The 23769-nt window shown below is 36.1% G+C and overlaps 5 protein-coding genes across 8 annotated transcripts; 3 read left to right on the forward strand and 2 right to left on the reverse strand.

Moving 5' to 3' along the window:
• The first annotated feature begins 51 nt into the window (after positions 1–51).
• On the forward strand, positions 52–3035 carry LOC113712852 (protein TRIGALACTOSYLDIACYLGLYCEROL 5, chloroplastic). Its single transcript, XM_027236454.2, has 4 exons — positions 52–251; positions 421–465; positions 2654–2686; positions 2769–3035. Exons 1-4 carry the CDS (start codon positions 212–214, stop codon positions 2897–2899), a joined length of 249 nt encoding a protein of 82 aa, XP_027092255.1. The 5' UTR covers positions 52–211; the 3' UTR covers positions 2900–3035.
• Positions 3036–3439: 404 nt separating this feature from the next.
• On the reverse strand, positions 3440–9534 carry LOC140015295 (uncharacterized). Of its 3 annotated transcripts, none has more exons than XR_011821898.1 (6): positions 8890–9532; positions 8569–8683; positions 7654–8301; positions 7367–7550; positions 5119–5276; positions 3440–4371 (listed from the first exon to the last, which is right to left on the reverse strand). XR_011821898.1 is itself a non-coding variant. In XM_072067353.1 (6 exons), exons 1-5 carry the CDS (start codon positions 8964–8966, stop codon positions 5251–5253), a joined length of 1050 nt encoding a protein of 349 aa, XP_071923454.1. In that variant the 5' UTR covers positions 8967–9534; the 3' UTR covers positions 3440–4371; positions 5216–5250. The 3 variants fall into 3 exon arrangements, 2 of the variants coding, with proteins under 2 accessions (XP_071923454.1, XP_071923453.1); XM_072067353.1 differs by having other exon boundaries at positions 5216–5276; positions 8890–9534; XM_072067352.1 differs by lacking the exon at positions 3440–4371 and having other exon boundaries at positions 4759–5276.
• A 5168-nt stretch (positions 9535–14702) lies between these two features.
• On the forward strand, positions 14703–17279 carry LOC113712087 (protein arginine N-methyltransferase 2). The gene is made up of 3 exons (XM_027235376.2): positions 14703–15083; positions 15626–16021; positions 16780–17279. The coding sequence occupies exons 1-3, from the start codon at positions 14810–14812 to the stop codon at positions 17091–17093; spliced, it is 984 nt and encodes a 327-aa protein (XP_027091177.2). The 5' UTR covers positions 14703–14809; the 3' UTR covers positions 17094–17279.
• Positions 17280–17410: 131 nt separating this feature from the next.
• Positions 17411–18998, forward strand: LOC113712612 (uncharacterized). Its single transcript, XM_072066877.1, has 2 exons — positions 17411–18356; positions 18423–18998. The coding sequence occupies exons 1-2, from the start codon at positions 18038–18040 to the stop codon at positions 18821–18823; spliced, it is 720 nt and encodes a 239-aa protein (XP_071922978.1). The 5' UTR covers positions 17411–18037; the 3' UTR covers positions 18824–18998.
• A 200-nt stretch (positions 18999–19198) lies between these two features.
• LOC113712089 (uncharacterized) lies at positions 19199–23421 on the reverse strand. 2 transcript variants are annotated; one of them, XM_027235377.2, is made up of 4 exons: positions 21706–23417; positions 20806–20911; positions 20613–20719; positions 19199–19458 (listed from the first exon to the last, which is right to left on the reverse strand). In XM_027235377.2, the coding sequence occupies exons 1-4, from the start codon at positions 23193–23195 to the stop codon at positions 19434–19436; spliced, it is 1728 nt and encodes a 575-aa protein (XP_027091178.2). In that variant the 5' UTR covers positions 23196–23417; the 3' UTR covers positions 19199–19433. The 2 variants fall into 2 exon arrangements, 1 of the variants encoding a protein (XP_027091178.2); XR_003453224.2 differs by lacking the exon at positions 19199–19458 and having other exon boundaries at positions 20612–20719; positions 20806–20963; positions 21706–23421.
• Positions 23422–23769: the final 348 nt, after the last annotated feature.

Below are 23769 nucleotides of genomic sequence, written 5' to 3' on the forward strand. Positions count from 1 at the left end.
GGCCAACAACATGGAAAAGCTTCAGTACTGGTCAGACCAGATATAGTTTATCTGCTATCAGTAGCCCATCATTCTGATTTCTCGTCCCCAGTGTCCTTACAAGGAAGAATCCATTTTCTTCCCATTCTTCTCCCCTGCTCTCAGTTGTAAATCCCCATAAAATCCCGTAAAAAAAAAAAAAAAATAGGGAACAGGCCTGAAGGAAAAGGCGATGGGGCTTAAAAACTTCAATGGGACAGGAGTGGGTTTTGGTAGGTGTTTTTTTTTTAAAATTTTTTTTCTTTAATACCCATTTGCTGGTGTCGAATTCTTGGCATAATTTTGATTTAGCTCTGAATTTCGATTTGTGTGTTGTTTTTTACTTTTATCAAGCTTGGCCCTTTCTGTAACCTGACTGTTTGGAGTTGTTTTCTTTTTCAGGTTTTGGCATTGGCTGCGGTTTTGGAGTGGGATGGGGTTTTGGTGGTAAGTTTGAAGTTTCTACTCTTTACTATTCTCATTCCTCTGCATCTTTTTCTTTTTCTTTTTGTTTATCTTTTTTTAATTCTATTCCTGTTGGTAATTCTAACTTTTCTGTGTAACAGCTTTTTTCCCCTTTTCTGGTTTTGTTTTTTAGCTTACTGTTTTGGAAAAACCAGGTGAGCACTAGCAGAATGTGAAACTCTTTGATGCTATATTGCCTCTTTAAGTCTTAGCACTAATAACCCGCTCTAAGGGCATCATGCTTAGCTGGGATGAGGATTGATTGATTGTGAATTTCTAGCTTTAATAATTAATCGTGATATATCCATGGAATTCGATGGTACTAGGATTTGAACTCGCCCTGTAGCAACTGCATCCGGGACCTCCTAACCTGGAATTTATGTTTCCCTCGGCCGTAATCTACTTGGGATTTCTGTAGTAAATTTTAAAAATCCTGTTTGGCACGATCAGATTCAGCTATGCTATGATTCCTTGCACTAATAAGTGAATTTTCCAGTCATAGGAAATCTTGCATCTGTGAACTTTTCTTTTTACAGCAAACCTCATTGTCAAGATATATGTACTATATATGAGTATTTGTGCACATTCCTTCAAATATCTAAGAAGATTCTTTTCCAATTTTAGTTAATGGATGATTATGCTTAGAATTTAGCAACCTTAGGATGCCAAGGTTTATTTATCCGTGCTGAGATAATGTATTTGTTAGATGAGTTTTACACCTGTCAAGGACTGCATTCTTGGTTCAGTGACCTTGCATTTTTGGCAAGCTGAATATTTTTTTTAAAATTAATCTTGTGTTGAATATTTAACAACTTAATATCTGTTCTTAATCTGAGGTAGACAAAGATATTTTCATATTTCAGGATTAGCATAGCAATATTATTACTGTTTCAAACTCCAGAACATTGGCTGCTCACTGGAACGCATGCATCATCATTTATGCATCATGCTACTCAAAAAGAATGAGTAACAATTTGCAAGTTAGGCACCAGGTTTCCTGAATTTAGGTCATACTCAAACCAACTTTGTTCTAAATAGAGAATAACTGTGTCAACCCTTTGATAACAACTGAACTTGAAGATTTTTTTTTTTTTTTAAAGGATGTAGTTTTTTGTTTACAAGCGCCTAAAACATTTTCTAATTTTGGATGTTTCAGAATTGGATTGCAATATGTTGGTCTTTTGTCAATTTCAATTTACTATTACAGGTTATAACATTGTTCGATATATGAAATATTATTTTAGGACACATTTAGTTATCAATGAAGTTACCATCTTTCAACCTTGGTCCATAGAATGCTATTTACTTAATGTCTACTCACCTGCCTAATTCTTAATACTTAATCTAGTTCTAAAACACAAATGCTATAATGGTATAATTGGTAACTTATTGTTTGTTAGATTAAGAATGTTTGAAAATTTTTGGATGGGTGAACTGGTGATTACGCTAGAAACAGGTAGTTCAGCTAAGCTTTATTCCTGATACGATAGCAGTGGGAGTCATGATGTCATGGAGGGATTTCAACAATGTAAAGGAGTAATAGGGGACATGTTGTTGCAGGACAGTAAGATTAATTGTGATGCAGGTTTATCTATGTGATCATTACCCAACTTTTTGCTCAAATTGAACCTGTAATTCCTTCAGGTATCGCTTAAAGTACAAAATGATGGATTAATTGTGATGTAGGTTTATCTATGTTCTTTGACAGAAGATGATGGATTTTGCTGAGATTTCTTCTTTTAGTAATGTGTTTATAATGGTCAATAAGACGGGATAGATCTATGCATTAATGATGAAATATCTTGGCCATGTTTCTGTACTGTGCTTTACTTTTTACAGAGCTTTGATAGCCAATTGAAGTACAAAGCTTTCTGTTTTGTCCTATTTGGTTGCCATTCACGCTTCCCTCTGGAATTTTATGGTGTAACTCCTCAGTGTCCTTATTTGGTCAATATATAGTACTAGATTCAGTTCTGATGGGTATTGAAGAACAAATTCTGCTCATTTTTCTGCGACATGGTTGAAGGCCTTTCTTGGCTGCAGTTGCGAACATTGTTCTTTCTTACTTAGTTTCTTATCTCCCCTTGGCAAATTGCTAGTATATCTTGTTTTCGATTTCTACTTGTACCCATCTCTAATCAATTTCCCTTAAATGTTGTGTCCTTATCAGGCATGCCTTTGAATTTTCTGGGCCTCGGTGTCGGTAAAACTGCATCTCATTTGATATCGTTCCCCCTAATATAACTTCTGTTATTGGATTCTGATGTATGCTCACTGATCTGAAGGTGGTGGATGCGGAGTTGGTGTAGGCCTTGGATGGGGATTTGGTGCAGCTTTTGGTAGTCACTACCGAAATTCAAGGGTTATATTTCAGGGGACGGATCTTGACGCTAAAGATTCTAGCAAAAGTAGCTAGTGCAAGGACTTGTCAAAAAGCACTCAGAAACTATATGCATCATGCTGATTTTCACTTACTGATTACTCCGTGATGTAATGACTACATTTGCACCAAAATTAAGTTTGTAAAGGCTTGCTTGTATTCCTTTTCGGCAGTCCTAGTTGGACATAGATTGTAGAGGTACCCAAAGTTAGGTCCTGTTTGATAACTTAATTCAACACTTAAATTTAATGGATTTAAATCTTAATATATTTAAACCGTTTGATAATAAAAAAATTGAACATTTGAATTAATTAAATGACACTAAATTTTCTGGGCAAAACCTGCTCTCAAATTAAGTAATGAATTATTCGCTTATCACTGAATGTGATATGCATTCAAATATATTAAATTTAATACTTAACAATTCAATAACGTAATAGATTCAAACTTCAGATTTCAAACTTTAATTTTATGAAACGCATCCTTAGTTGAATGTCTGAGTATTCGTAGCTTTCTTACATACAGCTGGTTCACAACACTGTAAATTGACTTGTGATGAGAGTCGGGGGATACAACTTTCCGATTATAATTGGTAAAATCTTTCATTAACCTCAAAACGTTAGATTTAGAAGTTAACAAGGGCAAGTAACCTCAGCCATTTCCACAACTGTTCAAACCTAAGTAAACAGGCAACCTGAGCTCTTACCACAGCAAATGCAACCAACGATGGTACTTCTGCAGCAGAAAGAGGACAAGCACGCATTTAGATCTCCAGATATGCCCACTCCTGGATCTCTCTCTCTCTCTATAAGATTGCCCAGAGGTCAAATGCATGACCCTCGACGGTGGAGCAGTGTTCAAAATCATAATAATCGGGGTTTGTCGCACCTGCTCCCACGTTATCGAAGAGGACAACACGATGGTCGTGAAGCAGATGGGACACCAAGCACTTCCATATAAACTGATCAGTCCCAAAACCATGAGCAAGCACTGCGTGCTGCTCTCCTGATGCTGCTTCATTTACATTGTGGGCGTCTAGTATACCCGTTGCCTTTCTTCTTCTATAGAAGGATGTGGAGTAAATAAGCTGTGCCAGAGAGTTGGGCAGCGTGACTTCCTTTTAAGCAGATGGAATTTCAGAAGCCCAATTAAGGTGAGGTAGGATCTTAGCAGCCATACATGCACTTCCAATCTCAAACACAAAAAGGTATCTGAAGTGAAGGCAGTTGGTCCAGGTCCAGTTGGCCCTCACCTAGCCAAGCGCCTTTAAAGAGAGGGTACTTCAAGCAAGGCGTTATCCAGTAGTACAAGTGGAAGTGGACAGCGCACACTGCTCCAACCCGAAAAGAAGCTAAGCTAGAGCAGGTTGAAGGGTAAATGGTGAAACTATTAAGGTGGTCGTCTAGAAAGTAAAAATTATTTAAGAGAACCTTAACCCATGAGGCATTGCGGGGGTTCAAGGAATCTCCGGAATAAGAAGGTAAATGGTGAATAATTTCGATCTGGTCCTGAAGAAAATGAAAAAGATAGAATCAGGATAAGAACTTAATGATGCAGTAGAGGGGTTTAAGCAATCTCCGAAGCAGTCACCCTGCAACTACAAGATACAAGCACAAGACATTTGCTTTCCCAAACTGACAGAAGACATAATGTCACAAACCTTTTGGCTTCCAATTCACTGGATAACAACTTCAATGAGCACGTTTTTAACTATTGAAAGTCCTTTACTGGTGCAACATATTTGATGAATCGAATACATGAGGGAATAAAACTAATATTAGGCAAGCATGACTGGCACCACGAACCTCATCACTGGAAAAACAAAATATAAAACATAACTGTGGAATCAGATCTGTTATCTTACGGACATAGAAATGAGAGGATGCCCAGACAAATTCTACACAAAGTTGATACTGTCTCGTTACTTTATACATCATGGCTTTCCAAGAGAACACTATAATGCTATAGGACAAAATATCATGAAGCAACACTGACGAAAGTAAGTGTATTTTGGCTTCCAAAGAAGCACATGGTACAAGAACTATCATTGCACCTAAATGATAAAAGCGGGACTCGAAAAACACTGGAGAAAAGGAAAAGTAATATACTGCATCATCTAGCCAGTGGAGTAGAGCTAATTATCCTGAGATTATACATTTTTATAACAAATTCACCCACCATCATCTGAACTAAAATTTAACAATTATCAGAAGAGCATTAGGTGGGAATTACTGTAGTAAAATTGATTTGCAAACCTAATTAGAGCTTTCATTCCCAAGCATAAAATCAGGTGAAAGAGAAGCAAATTGTAGCTCTGTCCATCACCTAATAGCATCAAGAATGCCAGCATACCTCCGTGACTGCCAATACAAGGATCATAGTGTTCTTCAGAACCCACGTGATGCCAATAAAACTGCAGAGACAATAAAAATCCCACATAAGTATCCCACAAGGACAAGGCATGCAATTTAAACTTTTAAGTGCCTATCTCCATTCTTGTTCAGACAGAATTACACACATATGCTTCGCCAAATCAGATTATAACATAGACAAGCCAAATTGCAAGATATGTGTACAAACGTAATCCCACACCACCTCACTGGATACTGGGAGCAGATAATTTTAGACTAGCTATTTGCATATGATACTTTCATTATTATTTAAAAGGACCAAATTTGACATTGATCTGTGAGAGTCTCCAAATAGAAAAAGAACAATATTAACTCGGTTCCGCATTTGTACCACTTCATTGGCAAGCCAAAATACATTGTTCGTCATTATTTCCCTTTCTTTTAATGCCACTGTGGGTGGATGGGCTTGAGGCTGAAGATATCTGGTAAAGCCTTAAAAGTGTACACCTAGGTAAACGCAAGTATGTGAATAATATCATTTACCAAGCAATCAAGGCACATGTATCTAGGATTATTAAGGGTTGCAGATCTTAGCACTACTGACTTTGAACTCAAAAGAGAAGAATGACACAGATGCTTGTCAAACAATTATTAAAGAGTCGGAGAGATCTGCTACGAGGTTTCATACAGCAAATACCTCTTATTATAATGAGATAAACTATACCAAACTTACAGTTGCACAAGATTAATTTTTTTAAAAAAATCTCAATGTCTTACAATGACAAAACAATTAAAGATAGGACCACATTTAGGCAAAATCAGATTAGTTTAGTAAAAGATGTCATAATCAATATGATTAATTTTAAAGCCACTACCATGCAGTCATTAGATCTTATTCATCCATAATTCCCTTTATAATACCCATTATCCAGAATATAATTCTTATACATGATATGTCAAAATTCATCACTGCCAAAAAGCTCATGTCCACCAACTACCCCACTTCATAAACAGAGGACTTTAGGCCATTCTAGATGCTACGAAGGTGGATTTTTAATTTTCCCCATGCTTTGAGTATATTTGGCATCAAATTAGCCAGCATAACCAAGGACAGGACACATGAATTTCCTCTAATCTCACTTTGCCTGTGTGATTCAGCCTGACATTTTGCTATACAAGCTATCTCAGACGTGATTCAGTAAAATTTCCTGTAAATCACCTAACATGCCTCGTGAGTAGCGGCTCAATCAGTCCCAAAACAGATCATATTCCTATTGATAGATCACTCAATTTAGTTACTGGCAAAAACAATCAAATAATCAGGTATCTTTCCAGGAGGTAGCATGCACCAGAAATTCTAGTCATTAAAAAAATGGAGGACCTTTTTCCTTTGGCATATCAATATTATACAGTTATATTGATTTCGGATATAGGCATGGCAAGAAAAATAAATCATATCACTGAAGGAAAAATTCAACTGAAGAAACAACATTCCATGTTAACTGCCAAAAAGAAAAAGGAACCAAAAAAAAAAAGGCATCCACTCACTAAGATGGCAAATTACTGCAACTTGGAGGAAGCATATGGTACCAAGATATGTTATAATACTAACACACAGTTAAAATAAAGAAGCAATGTACTGTCAGGAAAGAAATCAACCCCAAAAGCATCAATAATTTTAAAATGCTACTAGATTAAGATCAAAGTTAGTAGTTTTACAATTCTAAAATATTTCATGCAACAAACATCCTTTCTCAATGCTACATACAAACATAATCAGGCATGGTACAATCATCTTATTATCAGTTATTCAAAAGAATCGCAGGAAACAAAATCAAAGCATTAAACCAACATAAATCGAAAAACTTTTATTTGATCTGATTAAATTCCCATAAATTTCTATATTCTCATGCAATTCAATCCTAAAGAAAAAAGACAGTTTAAAATTTCTAGCTGCAGCCACATCTAGATATCTCGAGTTAATCGACATTGCTATAGCTCATAAACCTTTCTCTTTGAGGACTAGAAGGAATAAACATTAATTGCACCATAAGCAAAATTCTCAACATCTGCTTTAAATATCAGAATCAAAGAAAGAAAGCTTCACCATCCATTTCAAAAAGACAAAAAGCTCCATAATCAGCAGGCTCACCAATCACACAGAGAAGGATGACAGCTGAAAAGACGACTTGCATGGGTCTACTATACTGCATGTGATACTGAGATCTTTGGAGCTGTCTTTGGATGGCGCCATACCAACCATAAAGTTGCTTATCATAACATTCATCACAACCCTCAAGGCAACTCTTACTCTTCTCGTAACACAAGTTAATGCCCTGCATGTTAAAAAGTTCATTTCATCATAATCAATAACATGCTATATACGTGAATAAAATCAGCAAATGAGTCTATATAAAGCAGTTTAAAAATCGCACTAACTCGAGTCAAGGGCTGAGTTCGAGGTAATGGAGTATCAGCTTCTGGATGGTGATCTGAAAGCTTCAATTTTCTATAACCATTCTTTGACCACTTCAACTTAGCTGCAGATTCTATCGTATTCAGAAAACCAGAAAAGCTCGGAATCTTTGGCGGTGGTAGATCTGATTGAACATCTGGTGAACTCTGAGGCAATGCATCCTCGGCAACTGAAACCTTCCAGTAACCCATGTCAGCATTAGCACTAGCAGTTCTGCGGTGCCCAGGCAACTTCACCTCCTTACTCTCCAGTTGACCCAACTCCAAAGAATGAGAAGAATTTGTAGGATGCTTCAGTTCTGATTGCTTATCAACCTCCTGCAAATTTGCTATTTGCTGCTCTCTACCATGGAGTCTTCCAAAGTTTTTATCCCCAGAAAAGGGCGCTGACGGTCCTGAGAGAAACAAAGCCAGCTCGTCACTTTCTCCCTCATCCAGATGTACCCATGGATTTGGTGGTTTTCCCCGAGAAACAGCTGATTCATTTAACGAGGCTTCAACCTTTGAAATCTGGCTCCCGATTGCAATAGCGAACTCCCTATGTCTATCCTTGGCATCATCAGCTGCATTATTCGTGTAGCTTGAACTAACTGCTCGTTCAAATTCCTCCAACTGCATATCATTGGCAGAACAACCGTCAACCCAATTCACTATTTGTTGCAACACCAAAAAGTTGGAAGAAACATAAAAGCACCCAACATAAACAACAGGCTACAACACAACTATCTAACACATTTGTCATTAGCTTTATGAACTCTTTTTTTCTCCTTTCCCTTTTGCTCGCTTTAGAGCTAGAAACTAAGCAAACAGTGCATAGAAGTGCACAATGTGGTTAAAAACGCGTGATCATTTTCTAGTACTGCCAGAGGGGTGTCAAACCTGCCATTTAGTCGTGCCAAGGGCAGTACGAAGGTCTCTACGAAGCTCATCGGAGTTCCAAAGACTGCCGGAATCCTTCATAGAATGAATCCATGTCCTATAAGTTGACTCCATCCTGCCAAAAAAAACAATATATTACAAACGAATTTTTTTTAAAAAAAAAACCCCAAAAAATTATCTCAAATCCGGCCAAACACTGCAACCGACATAATCCAGATCAACTTCTCACGAAAAAAGCCAATTAATCATAAAAACTGCAATAAAAATTCCAAAAAGGAAAAAAGCAAGGATTTTTACGAACTTTGAATTTAAAGTTGGTACCTGTCGGCAGATTCCTGAACCTCCTCGGCGGCAGAGAAGAATGGATCTTTTTCCCACCGATCAAATTGTGAAGCCATATTTTTATTAACCTAATTGCCAAGATTTCAGTCTCGCTCACTTCTTCCTCTAATTTGATTTTCCAAAAAAAAATAATACAAATAATTTACACCAAAAAGAATGTTTCAAAGAAATAAACCCTAAAATAAAAAAAAATCACTAAAAAGAATTAGAATCTCCGGCAAAAAAAAAAATAGAAATTCCAGATCTATAGATTATTTGTATTCAATTATCCAAATCAGAAATAAAAATAGAAAGAATTTAAGGCGCAAGAGGGAAAGGTATTGGATAATCTATCTGGAATTAACCTCAAATTACGGTATTGTTCTGATTTATCATTTTTTCCTATTGTGATACATATATACTTTTTGAGTTTTTTTATTTTTTATTTTTTTAAGCGTGGCGGATGTAATTGTAGGATGGGGCGACCTTCCAGGTAGGCGGCGAGTGGTTGTCGTTGAGGAGTAAATCTGAAGGTAACGGTGTCGTTTTCGATGGTGTTGGACCGTGTTGGTTTTTTTCAGAGGATTTTAGGTGCGTGGTCAAAATAAGTGTACAATGATTGAGTTGAGACGAGTAAGACGCAAAGATAAGAGACAATCGACTATTCTTCTTCGAGTCCGAGTGGGTTGACAACTTTTCTCCTTCCAGGCTTCCGGTGGATGAAAAACAGGATAAGAGTTTATTTGAGATAATTATTATAGTAATCTCTGTGATATGATATATATGAAATAAAAAAATAATTGAAATTTGAGAGATAAATTATTTTTTTTCAAATTATCTCTATCCAAACACACTCACTAGTGTTTACTATTGAACAAATAACTGTTTTCATATGTATTTTTTGTTTTTTTTAGGGGCGGATTTAAGGTGGGGGCACGGGTTCCACTGTCCCCTTAAATTCTTACAATACTTCTACAATTTTAATATAATTTTAAGTGTACCCCCAAAATTTTCTTAAAAAATGATATGAAAGAATTATGTGATTTTTTAAGTTAGTTCATAAATTAAAATTCTAAGAAGATACGTGGGGCATAAATTTCATTTGAAATAAATTAAAAAAAAACTTTTTTATTTCAACAAGCAAGTACCAATCATATCATTCACTTTTTTTTGGGCTCACTCCCCAATTTCTCTTCCCTCCTCTGGGCCTCCATTTGTCCCCCACAACCAAGAGCCACTACCTTCCACAACCAAGCAGATAGTTACTATTTCTTTTGATAAATTTATCTAATCATATCATTCACTTCCTTTGTCCCCACTTCCCAATTTTCCTTCCCTCCACTGATCCCCCATTTTCTCTCCACAACTCAGAGCCATTCTTATTTCCACAACCAAATTAGTTATCAAAATATAAAAACTTGTAGTGAGCAATTGTAAATAGTTTAGTTTATTTTTTAAATAAATTTATTATTACATTAATAATTTTGAATTTGTCTTTTTATATTTTTCATGGAATATATGCATCATTTGTACTTGTTGGTAATTTTTTTTTTTTTTTTGCTTAAAAAACTAGAAAAAAAGTAGGTAAAAAATTTTAGTGTTATTTTTGCCCCCCACTAAGAATTTTTTCTAGCTCCCCCTGATTTTTTTGACCTCCCACACTTTCTCTAGTTCCCTTTCCACCTCCAATACCGTCTCGTAGTTAGTCATTAGTATGTGAAGTATAGTTTTTTATCCAAATATATTTTACACTTTTTGCAAATATGTTTTTTCATCATATTTTTACCTTATATACATCATATCATAATAATATATTTTTCCATTAAAAAATTTAGAAAATAATAATCCAAACCAAACCCATTGTTACTTATGTAAAATGCTGATTATGGTTGAAATATGAATGATGCAAACACATAAATACTTTATTTAGGTAGCAGGATTGGGTTTGTTTGTATAAAGTATTATTTGAAATAATTACTGTAAAATTTTTTATGATGTTATGTATGTGAAATAAAAAAATAGTTAAAAATATAAAAAAATGGATTGAAAAATATGTTTATAATACAAGTGAAATATTATTTGGATAAATTTGCTATCCAAGCACTCCCATTATTTGGAGTAATTCTTGATGTTCTTGAGTGCTTTTGCATCTAAAACCAACTACTTTTATAATAGTTAGTCACCAGTAGAGTTTTAAAAAACTATACTTATGCATAGGTCAAGGGATCAAATTCCGTTGTTTACATTCTAAAATCTAGAATTTTCTGAAAATTGTTGTCAGTGAGTGCACAGGCATTTGTCTAGACTAAAATTCAGAATTTTCTGAAAAATGTTGTCAACTAATGCATAGACATTCGTCTAAGACTGGTGACAGTTCAGTCCCCTCCGAATTCTCTTTGAATCTCTTCAAATCCTCCTTCCTCTAGTATAGAGTAAGTCTAGATCTATCGTATCTAAAAAAAAAAAAAAAAAGTTCCTTTGCATCTAAGGTTTCAAATTTTTTAATAGTAGAAAAATTAAATTATAAAATATATTCAAAAGTGGTTTTAACTTATTATGATTTTCTCTACATTTACATAAACATGTCTTGTGAGATCTACACAAACGAGAACAAGCTTTTTTTTGGGATATGCAATTTTACTTTATTACTAACATTTAAATGATGACTCATATTAGGGACGAGTTTGCCTAGAACAACTATAATGGGATATCCATTCCGATTCTAGTTGAGCAAGACTTAAAACATAGGAGTGCATGCCATACCTTGAGCGTATTTGGATCAATGTTTTGAAAATCGGACCGGATCGTCCGGTTCGATCGGTTGAACCGTGAATTGGCCATGGCACCGGTCCGTTCAATGCCATAGTTGACTTTGTCAGAGAATCGGTCGAACCGTAAAAACCGTGATTGAACCGCTCTTGAACCGGTTTTTAACCTTCCTTTTTTTTTTTCCTTTTTTCTTTTTTTGCAAAATGCAGCTATCAAAATTCAAACTCAAGACCTTTGTAATAGAAGACCAATGTATTAACCATTGCACCATCACATCTTATTAGTTTTTTTTGATAACTTATTTATATAAAGCAAACACTTATTTTTTTTTTTCATTTTTCTTACAAAATCTCATACTCTCATGGCTCTTTCTTTTTAATTTTCAACTCTCTCTCTCTCTCTCTCTCTCTCTCTCTCCATCATCTTTTTTTTTGTCACTCACTTTTTAATCAAACCTCTTTATTTTTAATTTATTGATGTTTTCTTCCATATTTTAATTTGGTTTTTGTCCATTAAATTGAAAAAAAGTTAAAAAAGAATTATTTTTTAACTCAAATTATTCAATGCTACAACCACTTACTTTTATCTCATTTTTTGTTTCTTATCAAGTTTACATTTCTATTTTCGATTTTCTTCACTTCCTTCGAACTCCAAACTTCCTTTTTTAAATTGCAATCTCTAAAACGTAAATTAAAATTTAAATTCACAATATCTAAATTCTCATAGACGTGAATTTTGTATAATTTCAAAATATTGTGATATTTTTGGATTGGATTTAGACATAATTGAAATCGAGATGAAATTTATTTGTTTTAACTTATAATTTAAAATTTTTATTTTTAAAAAATCCAAGTTATTAAAAAATAGTAAACATTTCATCATATAAAGTATTAAATTAATCCATTACTTGTCTTATTTTATACATATATATATTTATATAAAAAAATTTTTAAAAAATTCATTGAACCGAGGTTGAACCGGTCTGACTGGTTGAATCTCGACCCTTTCACTTCACCGGTTCAATTAACGGTCCGGTTTTTAAAACATTGATTTGGATTACACATTGGTTTGTTTGGATAAAGTATTATTCGAAATATTATTTGGAATAATTACTATAGTGTTTTTTGTGATTGATGTATGTGAAATATAAAGGTGGTTAAAAATATAAAAAAGTGATTTGAGAAATGTATTTATAATGAAAGCAAAATATTATTTAGAAAAATTTGGTATCCAAACATTATTTCTGCCTTATTTACACACACTGATTTGCTTGCATTGTCAACACATTTTTTAATAATTTTTTTTATCTCACATACATCACATCAACAAAAATGCTATAGTATTTTTTCACAAAATTATCTCAAATAATTTATTATCCAAACACACTGCTTGATAACTAATAATAATAATATTTGATGTATAATAAATATACTAAATTACTAATAAATAGTTTTATTAAATACATATACAAACTTAGTACTTAATATTATTTGGGTTGTGTAATAAATAATATTCAAGGCAATAATGCAAAAGTTTTAGTCCTTGTATTGGTTGGTCTATTTTTGGCTCCGGAGATCATTTTCTGTACTAATGATGCAAGGACTGTTGCCTTCTTTTTTATCCTTCCATTTTCCAATACTTATGGTTTCTAGGTTGCTACTTGCAATTTTATTATGTCTCGGAATATTTGTCTTTCTTTAAGAGTTTTAATAGTTGTATTGATTGTGATGACTTATGAATTAAGGCGTATACAATGGATGACTTATATGCTTATGTGATATCTCAAAGGATTCTTATGTACATGATACATTTGAATGAAAATTTCATATATTTTATTGAATTACTTGTTTTTCGGTTGAAATCCAATTATTAAAATCCAAACCTCCAAATAGAAGTTTGGATGATAATCAAATTTTTCCCATAGTAACAATGTATACACTATTAGCGTTGAATGAATGACAATTATATAAAAATTTGAATTTGAAATTCAACTTTTGCTCGTATGTCATGAATCCAACGATGATAGTGCTATATACACCGTCAGTGTAGGAAAGATTTACTTATTATTTAATCTCAAAATATTTCAACTCGATTAATGGTTCTATACTTGCTTTGGAGCATTAAATCTTTGTTGATCATATTGAATTTGTACTCAATTGATGATTTGAATTGATTATAGATTATAACTGTGACTATTTTTCATATTCTTGTTTGCTTTAGTTTTTCAAATTATAGAATAAATTCAAGTTCATAATTTACTGAAAAGTGGTTTCTATTGATTCTGATTATTCTTTATAATTATTTTTCGTAATTGGTTTATACAAAGAGTAAATCTTTTCTACGCTGATGATGTATATACTATCATCGTTGAATTCATGACATATGTGCAAAAGTTGAATTAATTTTTTTCACACTGACAGTGTATACACTATTAGCGTTGGATGAATGACAACAATGCAAAATTGTCAATGTGAAAAAGATTAATTCATGCAATGCTAATAGTGTATACACTGTCAGCGTGGAAAAATTAATTCAAGTTTTGCACACGTATCATGAATCCAACGATGATAGTGTATACAACGTCAGTGCAGGAAAGATTTACTCTTAAATAATTTGTTTCACAAATTTCAATCACTTTTTTATCTCACATATATTAGATCACAAAAAGTACTACGATAATTATCTCAAATAAATCATCTAAATAAACTCCTATCCAAATAAACATGCCTCCAAAGATTTTCACTAAAATTTTTATGACAAAGGCTTACAATCAAGTTTCAAATTTAATACAAACAATCAGATTATAGGATGTTGAAGACCGGCACTAGTGCTAACAGCTGTCTCCTTGGGAAATTGAGAACCCTCTATTTTGTCACAAAAAATTGAGAAAACCCGAAATGGGGAGCCTATTGCCATGTCTAATAAACCAATGGCAGGCAGACTACTGGAAATTACATAAACCTCCAGGGTCTTTAGTGAATAACGATTTTGACACTAATGCCACTTCTAAAATGCTAAATCGAAAAAACCCCACTAAAATTTCTTTTTCTAAGTTTCCAATCCCCGCTCAAGCATTCTTCTTTAATCTTAAGCCCACACAGCAGCATTTTCTTCTCACTCTCTAAAACCCCATCCCAGAAAGCAACCAACCATGGAAAATGACGAGTTAGTCTGCGAGGCAGCTCGAAACGGCGACGTTGGAAAGCTCAAGACCTTAATTGACTCTGGAGCTGACGTCAGCTGCTTCGATAAAGATGGCCTTTCTCCCCTGATGCACGCCGCCAAGCACGGCCATGCTGAGGCTGTTAAGTCCCTCCTCGAAGCCGGCGCCCCCTGGAATGCTCTCTCCCCATCTAACCTCTCCGCCGGCGACTTCGCAATGGATGCCGGCCACCAGGACGCCTTCGACCTCCTCCTTAACGCCGGTCTGTGGATTCAATTCTTGCTTAAACCTTCGATAATTATTATCACCTTTTTTCTTTCAACAGTTGCATTTGCTTGAATGTTTAGGAATTCAGTTGATGTTGAAATTTTGTAGGACCCAGTTGATATAGCATTGGCATTAATTTTTAGCTCGGCTCAAAATGGACCTGGATAACTATAAAAATGTAGTTTTTACAAAAAGAAAAGAAATCAAGATATTCGAGCAGGACCTGGGATCGGCATGATAAAAACTTGGTTGAGCTTGACTTGTGCAATAAGCAAGTTAAGGTTGAACACAATTTTAAGCTTGATGAGGAAGAGAATCAAACTTAGCTTGAATACTAATAGTGTCGGGCTCAGTTAGGCTGATTTTGCACGTAAGCTGTTTGGAGTGGCATTTTCTTCATTTTTTGGTTGTAGCTGATGCTGAATTTCAAGTACTAGTTTAGTTTGGAAATGCTTTCTTTTTCCCTTTTTATTATTTTTGGTGGTTGTTTCTGAAATTTAACATTAGGGAAATGGTTTCTCTATTGTTTTCTAATAGGGATACAATCTGAGCTGGTGCTAGGAACAATTGCTAGGAAAGGAAGTGAAAATGGGGGATCCAATGTTGATTACTTGGAAGATAGAGTGAGTTTTAGTGAGGACAAGTTGATGGATACGGAAGATAAAGCAGTAATGATGGCATGGGAAAAGCCATTGATGGAGGCTCATGCAAAAGCTGTTTGCTCTGGAGGTGGACACATTTTGAACATTGGATTTGGGATGGGCCTTGTTGACACTGCTATACAACAGTACAATCCCACGAGTCATACCATTGTTGAAGCTCATCCAGGGGTGTATAAGCGTATGATTGACTCTGGGTGGGGTGATAAGGAGAATGTGAAGATCATTTATGGTCGGTGGCAAGATGTCCTTGATCAACTTGGATCTTATGATGGTAAGATGACATTTGCTTTATCCGCTTCCATATTCACGCATGAATTAGTGTTAGTATAGGCCTGAAGAATTTCAAGAATTGTTTTAAAGCTAATTCAAAGTAGTACTTCATAAATAATCAGATTGTTTTTCTTGTTGTGACTGGCATCATTTTCATGGAATAATAAGCTCTGCTGAAAATTATTGAAACCAAATGCTGATGAGACTATACCTTGTAGATGAATAAATACATGACATATTGTATACAATATACACTTATATCTTAGAGACAATTTAATTTGTTTAGCATATTTTGTTTCCTTACAGACATTCGTGCGTTCAGCATGATTATAGTGTCTACTTATATTGTATAGAGATGTTTGAATTTATAGAGTCTACTAATAATAAATTGAAGATATCTATGAACTGCATAGCTGTGAGATTTATCATTTTTTTTTCTTGGTTGGTCATGAACTATCACCATCACTATCATCTTTTCTGACAACTCTAAGAGAAACGTTTGTGCATGTGGCTTCTGCTGTAATAGTATTTGAGAAGGGTCATGAGTTAGCAACCTTAAGTGGTAGTAAAGGGGTATCCCTTGTATTGCATGGATTTGGATTCACAATAGAGCAACTTTACCTCTAAGCCAATTCTCAACATAACTACTTGTTACTCCTAATCGAAAGACACTTTAAGCATTTTTTTTTGCCAACTCGTCAAAAATCTTCCTGTCTGATGTGAAAATGTGCCTGGTTCTTATTTGTTCCATTTGTACAGGGATATTCTTTGACACCTATGGGGAATATTATGAAGATATGAGAGAGTTTCATCAACATCTTCCTACACTTTTGAAGCCTGGAGGCATATATTCATTCTTCAATGGCCTCTGCGGAAGCAATCCTTTCTTTCATGTTGTTTACTGTCAGTTGGTCTCTTTAGAACTCGAGAGTCTGGGTTATTCAACGCAGCTGATACCATTACCTGTAAAGGACTGCTTGGGTGAAAAAATTTGGGAGGGTGTGAAACATAGATATTGGCAGTTAGATACATACTATCTCGCTGTTTGTCAAGCTGTGGAGGATTCTGAGTGATACTTTACTGTAATAGCTTTAGAAAATCTTCAAAAAAAAAAAAAAAAGAGATTAGTATGCATTATTGCACTTGATTAGAAATATCTGAATGTTAGACTGCTGGAATAACCTTAACGACTCTTGCACTTTGTGTGCCTTTCGTATTCTAATGACCATTGTAGTCTTGCCTTGAAGAATTTTCATTCACTACAATTCTTCATTGTGCTATTTGTCTCCAGCATTTTACATAGATGTAAGAGTTTTGCATCTAATAGAAGGAAAAAGAGGAAAGAAGAAAAGGCTCATTGTTTTGATTTCCAGCATGTACGGTTAAAGATCTGCAGAAATATTTAGGTTTGTTATGTGGTGTGCGTTGAAGTATCCCTTTGCACAAAATTTTGGATCTGTAAGGTATCTTTAGTTTCGAGTTGATCATCCCAGAAGTTGTTAGACCAATAAGGATCCATGTTTATACACAAAGAAAGAAAGCAAAATGAAAGCAGCCTAATCTCTTGCGGCCACTTGCCACACTTTGTTTGCATGGGCTCTTGCATTATTCATGCAAATTGCCATCTCTACCAGAATCATACCCCACGCTTTGAGACTTCGATGCATTCTTTCTGCAACATCCTCACTCGCTTTGTACAGCAGATGCATAAGCCAACAATTAGCATCTCCTATATATATGAGAGCTGCCACCGAAATAGACGAGCAGATCTCCCTTTCTGCTATAAATCAGTACTGCTAGTTGTTATCAATTATAAAGTATGTCATTCGTCAAGGCTCTTGGCTTGCATGTTTAAGTTATTTTCGACTTCCTTGCACCATTTTCTGAGCCTTAACTTCCTAAATTTTGCCTCATTTGCGTTTACATTTCTTTGAAATATTTTCTACATTCCTTATAGTAAGGATTGCCACCAAGAGTTTCCGTTAAATTTAACCTCTGCAACTTTGTGAGAAAGACAATGGCACATCATGATGTTGGTTTGTTGAGTCTCATTTTCCTGCTTGTGGTGTGTCTAGAGTTTTATGCTTGTGTAGCTGTCGAAGCTACAACGCCTGAGAAAACCTGGGCTGTTAATCAGTATCATATAGGTAAAAGGCATGAGAAGAAGTACGTGAATAGGGCAGCCCATGTGGGGTTGACAGCTGTTAATTATGGTAGCGGCTGGAATGGTGGTGGTAGTGGTGGCAATGGATATGGATCAGGTTCTGGGGGCAATGGTGGTGGATATGGGGCTGGAATTGGAGGCAGCAATGACGGCAGTGGATATGGCTCTGTAGGTGGTAATGGTGGTGGTTCCGGGGCTGGAAGCGGAGGCAATGACGGCAGTGGATATGGCTCTGTAGGTGGTAATGGTGGTGGTTCCGGGGCTGGAAGCGGAGGCAGCAATGACGGCAGTGGATATAGCTCTGTTGGTGGTAATGGTGGTGGGTCAGGTGGAGGTGGTGGCAGTGGGTCTGGATTGGGTGGAGGTGGTGGTCCAGGCAGTAAATATGGTCCAGGTGGTGGTGGTAATAGTGGTGGATGGAATGGTGGTAGCTATGGTCCTGGTGCAAGCAGCAGGCAGGGGAGTCGGGACAGCAGCTATGGCTATGGCAGGGGCTGGCGCGGGGGCCCTGGCTCAGGATATGGCAGCGGTAGTACTGGTCATGGCAGCGGAGGTAACAACGGAGAAGGGCAGTATGGAATCAATGGTGGGCGCCTAGACAGGGACAAGCAGCAGCTCCCATGCAGCATGAAACCATGACATAGCCAAGGTGTTTCCTGAGCTATAATTGCTCCATTAGTGAAGAAATAAAGAGCACTTTCTCCAGTGTAATAATTCTGCAGTTTGCTAATAGCTATGCTTGCTATATATCTGCAACAGTGATCTCCAACTAGTGTATAACTTCCACTGTTTGAGAATAATAATAATGTTCTTATTAGCCGTGGCCTTGTATGTGCCGAAATCAACTATAGGCTGTGCCCGTCAGTTGGAACCAAAGCTTCACATCGCACAAAATTAAGGATCACACTATCTAAAGGCAAGCAATAATGCTGTGACAAGGGTGTTGAAGCCAAATCTTTTGACAATTAGAGAAACACAATACAGGAAAGAAATACAATCCAATGAAGACCCAAGTACGTGAAAAGAATTATTGATTAAGTCAAGAGGCCAATCGATCTCTGGACAAATGCTGATGTTCCATATATACATATATATATAACTTGCATGACCACTATCATAATCATCACCAAGGAGAGATAAATGATAGCAAACAGCCAAACGGTTCAAATCCACACTGCACATGGTTGGAAAAATTACATTGTGCTTTTATTTCAGGAGGAGGAGCCAAATTTGTTGCCAACACAAGCAGTTAATCAACTTTCTCATTCTTCGTCCTGGAATTGGAAAGCAAATTCTGTCAGAATTATCGTATCATGTGTAGCAACAGGTGATTATCTAAAACATGATCAGTGGAGGAAATGCAGAATGATTTAGAAATTTGAGGGGTGAAGGCAACCAAACCTAAGAGGATTGGATAAAGGCAGTCCTCAAGCAAAAAAATGGCGATGTTAATTTACAGGTGGACTTGGACTGTTCATCACGAATGCCAGCAAAACCTTGGAATTAATACCAAAGCAAGGACACTCAAGCCCTCTAAGTGGTTTTCAGCATTGTAATAGATGGCAATGACGGGGTAGGATGACTTGAAGTTCAAGAGAAAATCATAACTGAGATTCTTAAAATCAAGATGAATATGTAATCCCCTGACAACCTTAACATTAACCATTTACACAGTAAATGAAATAGAAAGCTGGAATTGCCGCGGATTCCAATCATCATCATTAAGAAAAAGCACAAGATCAGTATATGCCATGCTGAACCAACCAGCATACTCAACATCAACCTAAAGCCTCAAATGCTGAAACTATCAGTAGTCTTCAATGAGGCTCCTCAAATAAGCCTTGCTGAAATAGAAAATAAGGGCTGAAATAACAATTCTTAGATCTCAAGGGGATGTTGTATGACAGGTCCTTTTTTTTTTTTAAAATTTTCGTTGGTCAGATTGTAGCCAAAACTCAGACTACATAAATAATTTCAATTAAGACCACAATATGCTGTCAAAGTTTGCCCAAAAAAGATCTCCAGAAAATAAGCTTTCAAATGGACTAATACCAAATCAGCACGTACACAACTTAACTACCTCATGCCTCTCAGCAACTCAACCTCATTGATCTATTCCCCTCAGTAGACCAGTAACAAGAAGCAGAAGCTACATTATAGTATGAGACAGCATAGTATATAAATCATTATGACCTCGAGAAAAAATGAAGCAGGAAATAACTGAATTTTCCTGTCATCTAAGAACCATATTCCTATCTTTAATGCTTTGACTAGAAGGGATGCAGGAAAGTAATGTATTTAACTAGTTTCCTTGAAAGGGTAAGAGACAATAGAGGGCGGCACAGAAGCATAAGGAATCAAGTACCTATTTCAGAACCTTTAACTCAAAATGTGAAATTTGTCTATGGAAAACAAAATAAAGACTTACTTTCCAACTTCAAAGCTAATCTGAGGGTCCTGAACAGAGCTTGACTCAGTATCTGGATTGCCACATACTCCGGTTTCGGATTTTAAAGAACCATGCTGTTCATCTTCCTGCAGCTCAAAGGCAGTAGCATGAGGCTAACAGTCTTCCTGTGATGATTATTGAGCAACTTCACTTAGATACAGGACAAACTTACAGCAGAAGAATGTTGCATCCAACCAGGATCGTTGTCTGACAGAATCTTGATATATTCCTCCATTGCGACCTCTGGCCTCATGTTTCCCAGTTGCTGCCACGCATTCCTTGCACAATGGAATTAGGGCCTCCATCACTCACACATAGCAGCTTTCAACCCTGTTATGTAACTAGCAATCAAACTATACCCTGAACGTCTTTCATTGGTTGGTCCTAAGGTGATCGTTGGACTCAGTCCATCTGTCTAGTTCAAAACCCCCATATCTTACATGTCTATGGTATATGTTACTCATGAGTCAAGCCAAGGTATTTAATCTATCAATCAACTTTTACCATATTCTGTTCTTGCTTACAAATTTAAGTAGTACTAACATAGTTGTCTTGTATGAAACAGGGAAGGTCAAGGAAAGGATCAAAATCTAACAACGAGTTAGTTCCTCACTGAAGGCTGTGAACTCTAATTCCAGTCTAAGGGGTGTCTGGCTGAAGATACATGCACACACATATATTGGTTCTTATGCCTATACTATTTTTGTCAGCTACATTTACACTTTTTCTGTCTGTTGCACGGTAACTCATACAACCCTTGTAAATGTATTTTCAGATTTTCAAAGATATTTTCACATTGATTCAGTTAAAAACAACTAGGCTGCCAATCTTGACAGGTATTTTAGCTTAAAATTGTACCAACTTCCTTCTACATTTCCTCAACAACCACCATATTATGAAAATAGTCCTATTTACTCCTATCTTCCTTTCACTCATAGATGCCCACTAGTTATGTTCAGGATAACAATCACTTCACTAAAGCAACTTAATTAAACACATACACAGAAAAACAGGGTGATAACTTTCTAAAAATCAAGGAGTATGGATGTTTTATCCAAGTAAAAACCATTACCATTTGGCTCGGGCAGAGAACATAAGCGCCATTGGCTGGGGATCATGGCATGGTCCTTCCAATGCAAGTTTATGAAGCGCATACAATTGCACCAGCACATCACTTCCCAAGCTCACCAACTGTTCATCCTTTCTTTTCGCCCCATACTCCACATAATTAACAGCTTCAGCAAACACCTTCTCTAGCTCACTTCTCTCTATTCCCTCCCAGTCATCATCATCCGAAGCAGCACTATGATCGATTTTCTCATCCCTTAGTATATACTTATCCTCCACCCCTTCATTTTCTTCACTCAAGTCCTCTACGATTCCAATCGCATTGCCCTCCTTAGTACTCACAACTCTGCCTTCCTCATTTTGAGGAAGGGAGATATCATCGTAGGCCAATTTCACCTCAGATTTTACCTTCACTGAAACAACCAAATCATCCAAATTTCCACTCACCATTTGAGTGTTGCTGTCATAGACCTTGTCTGCATCAATTGCAGTATGTTTACCCCTTTCATAAACAGCCTCTCTGTCCAACTCTTTATTTAAGTACTCTGCATTAGCAGCCAACTTTTCTCCAGCTGCAACATCATTTTGATTACTCTCACAAGTCATCAACTTTAACTCATTCTCATCACCAGTACTTTCAGTTTTTATCTCCTCTCCAATCACCACACCTCCCAAGCCACTACCAACCACAACTTCATTCTTTACACTACAAAGATCACCAAATTTAGCATGCTCATTCTTTTCCCCAACAGCTTCTCTATGGAATGCCTCATCCAACAATTCAACATCTTTAGACGCTTTTTTGCCTTCAACAACATCATTTTGATCACTCCCGTCACTCATCAATTTTAGCCCGTCTTCACCACCAATCCCCTCAGTTTTCATCTCCTCTCCAGCTAACACATCTCTGAAGCCACTACCAACCACCTCTTCATTCTTTTCACTACAAAGTTCACCAAATGTAGCAACTTCTTTCTTTCCCTCAACAGCCTCACCGTCGATTGCCTCATCCAACAGTTGAACGTCTTCAGACCCTTTTTTCCCTTCCACATCACCATCCTTTGCATCCCTCGTCATATTTTCATGAGCACGTTCCTCAACCAATTTCTCACCATAAGCCCTCAGTACTTCAGATTTTTTATCCACTTTTTCACCCCCAAATCCATAATCAGCCTCCAACGACTTATCCAAAATCCCAACTTTTTCGGATATACTTTCACTTGTATGAAAATTTTTAACGGGTTCCTCAGAACTCTCCAGGTGAACAACGTTTCCAACCACAACATCATCCACAAATTTCACTCTCCTTTTCTTGCTCTTAGCCCTCCCAACTTTTAACCCTTTATCAACCTTCACCTCCTCTGCTCCAACCTTTCGATCAAGATTCTTTTCCTCACTACTGCTGGGAACAGCAACTGAAACCAACTTTGCAATAACAAAAGAGAAAACGAAAGCCACAAAGGCTGTCAGAAGGAGCTCCAGAAACAACCCCATACTCTGCACTCTTCTTTTTCTTTTTTTTTTTTGTCAAGAAAAAAAAAAATCCCAACTTTGGCGACTACTATCAGAGGGGGAAACTTGTATATGAGATAAGAAAGATTAAAGTATAACGGAAGGAATAAGAATTGCAGAAAAATATTAGCATTCCAAGAATGAAAGACACCATCAAGTACAAGTTAGTGATGGTACAAGTTATCAAGGGATATTTACAGGGAAGAGCAAAGCATATTCTCTATTCCCAAAAGACTCTTTTGTCTTTCAATTTCTAAACAATTTTCCATGTTTGTGGGACCTGGCATTTGGCTCTTCATTGGACGATAGTAGACGAAAAGTGCATAAAGAGCCCAGCTAAATGACGAGATCATGTGAACTTTGCTACAATCGTGATACACATTTTTGTTAATTTTGTTTGAATACATGATTTTTATACCCGTGACAAAAAAAAAAAAAAAAAAAGTGGATTATGATGTGAGTAATCTTTATAAATGAGAAGCTTAGACTATTAAGATTATTAAGTAATGTTTAAATATATTGATAAAATGACCTCTTCCTTCTTATGTATCCAAAA

The sequence above is a fragment of the Coffea arabica genome, chromosome 10e, assembly GCF_036785885.1.
Source record: "Coffea arabica cultivar ET-39 chromosome 10e, Coffea Arabica ET-39 HiFi, whole genome shotgun sequence".
NCBI lineage: Eukaryota > Viridiplantae > Streptophyta > Magnoliopsida > Gentianales > Rubiaceae > Coffea > Coffea arabica.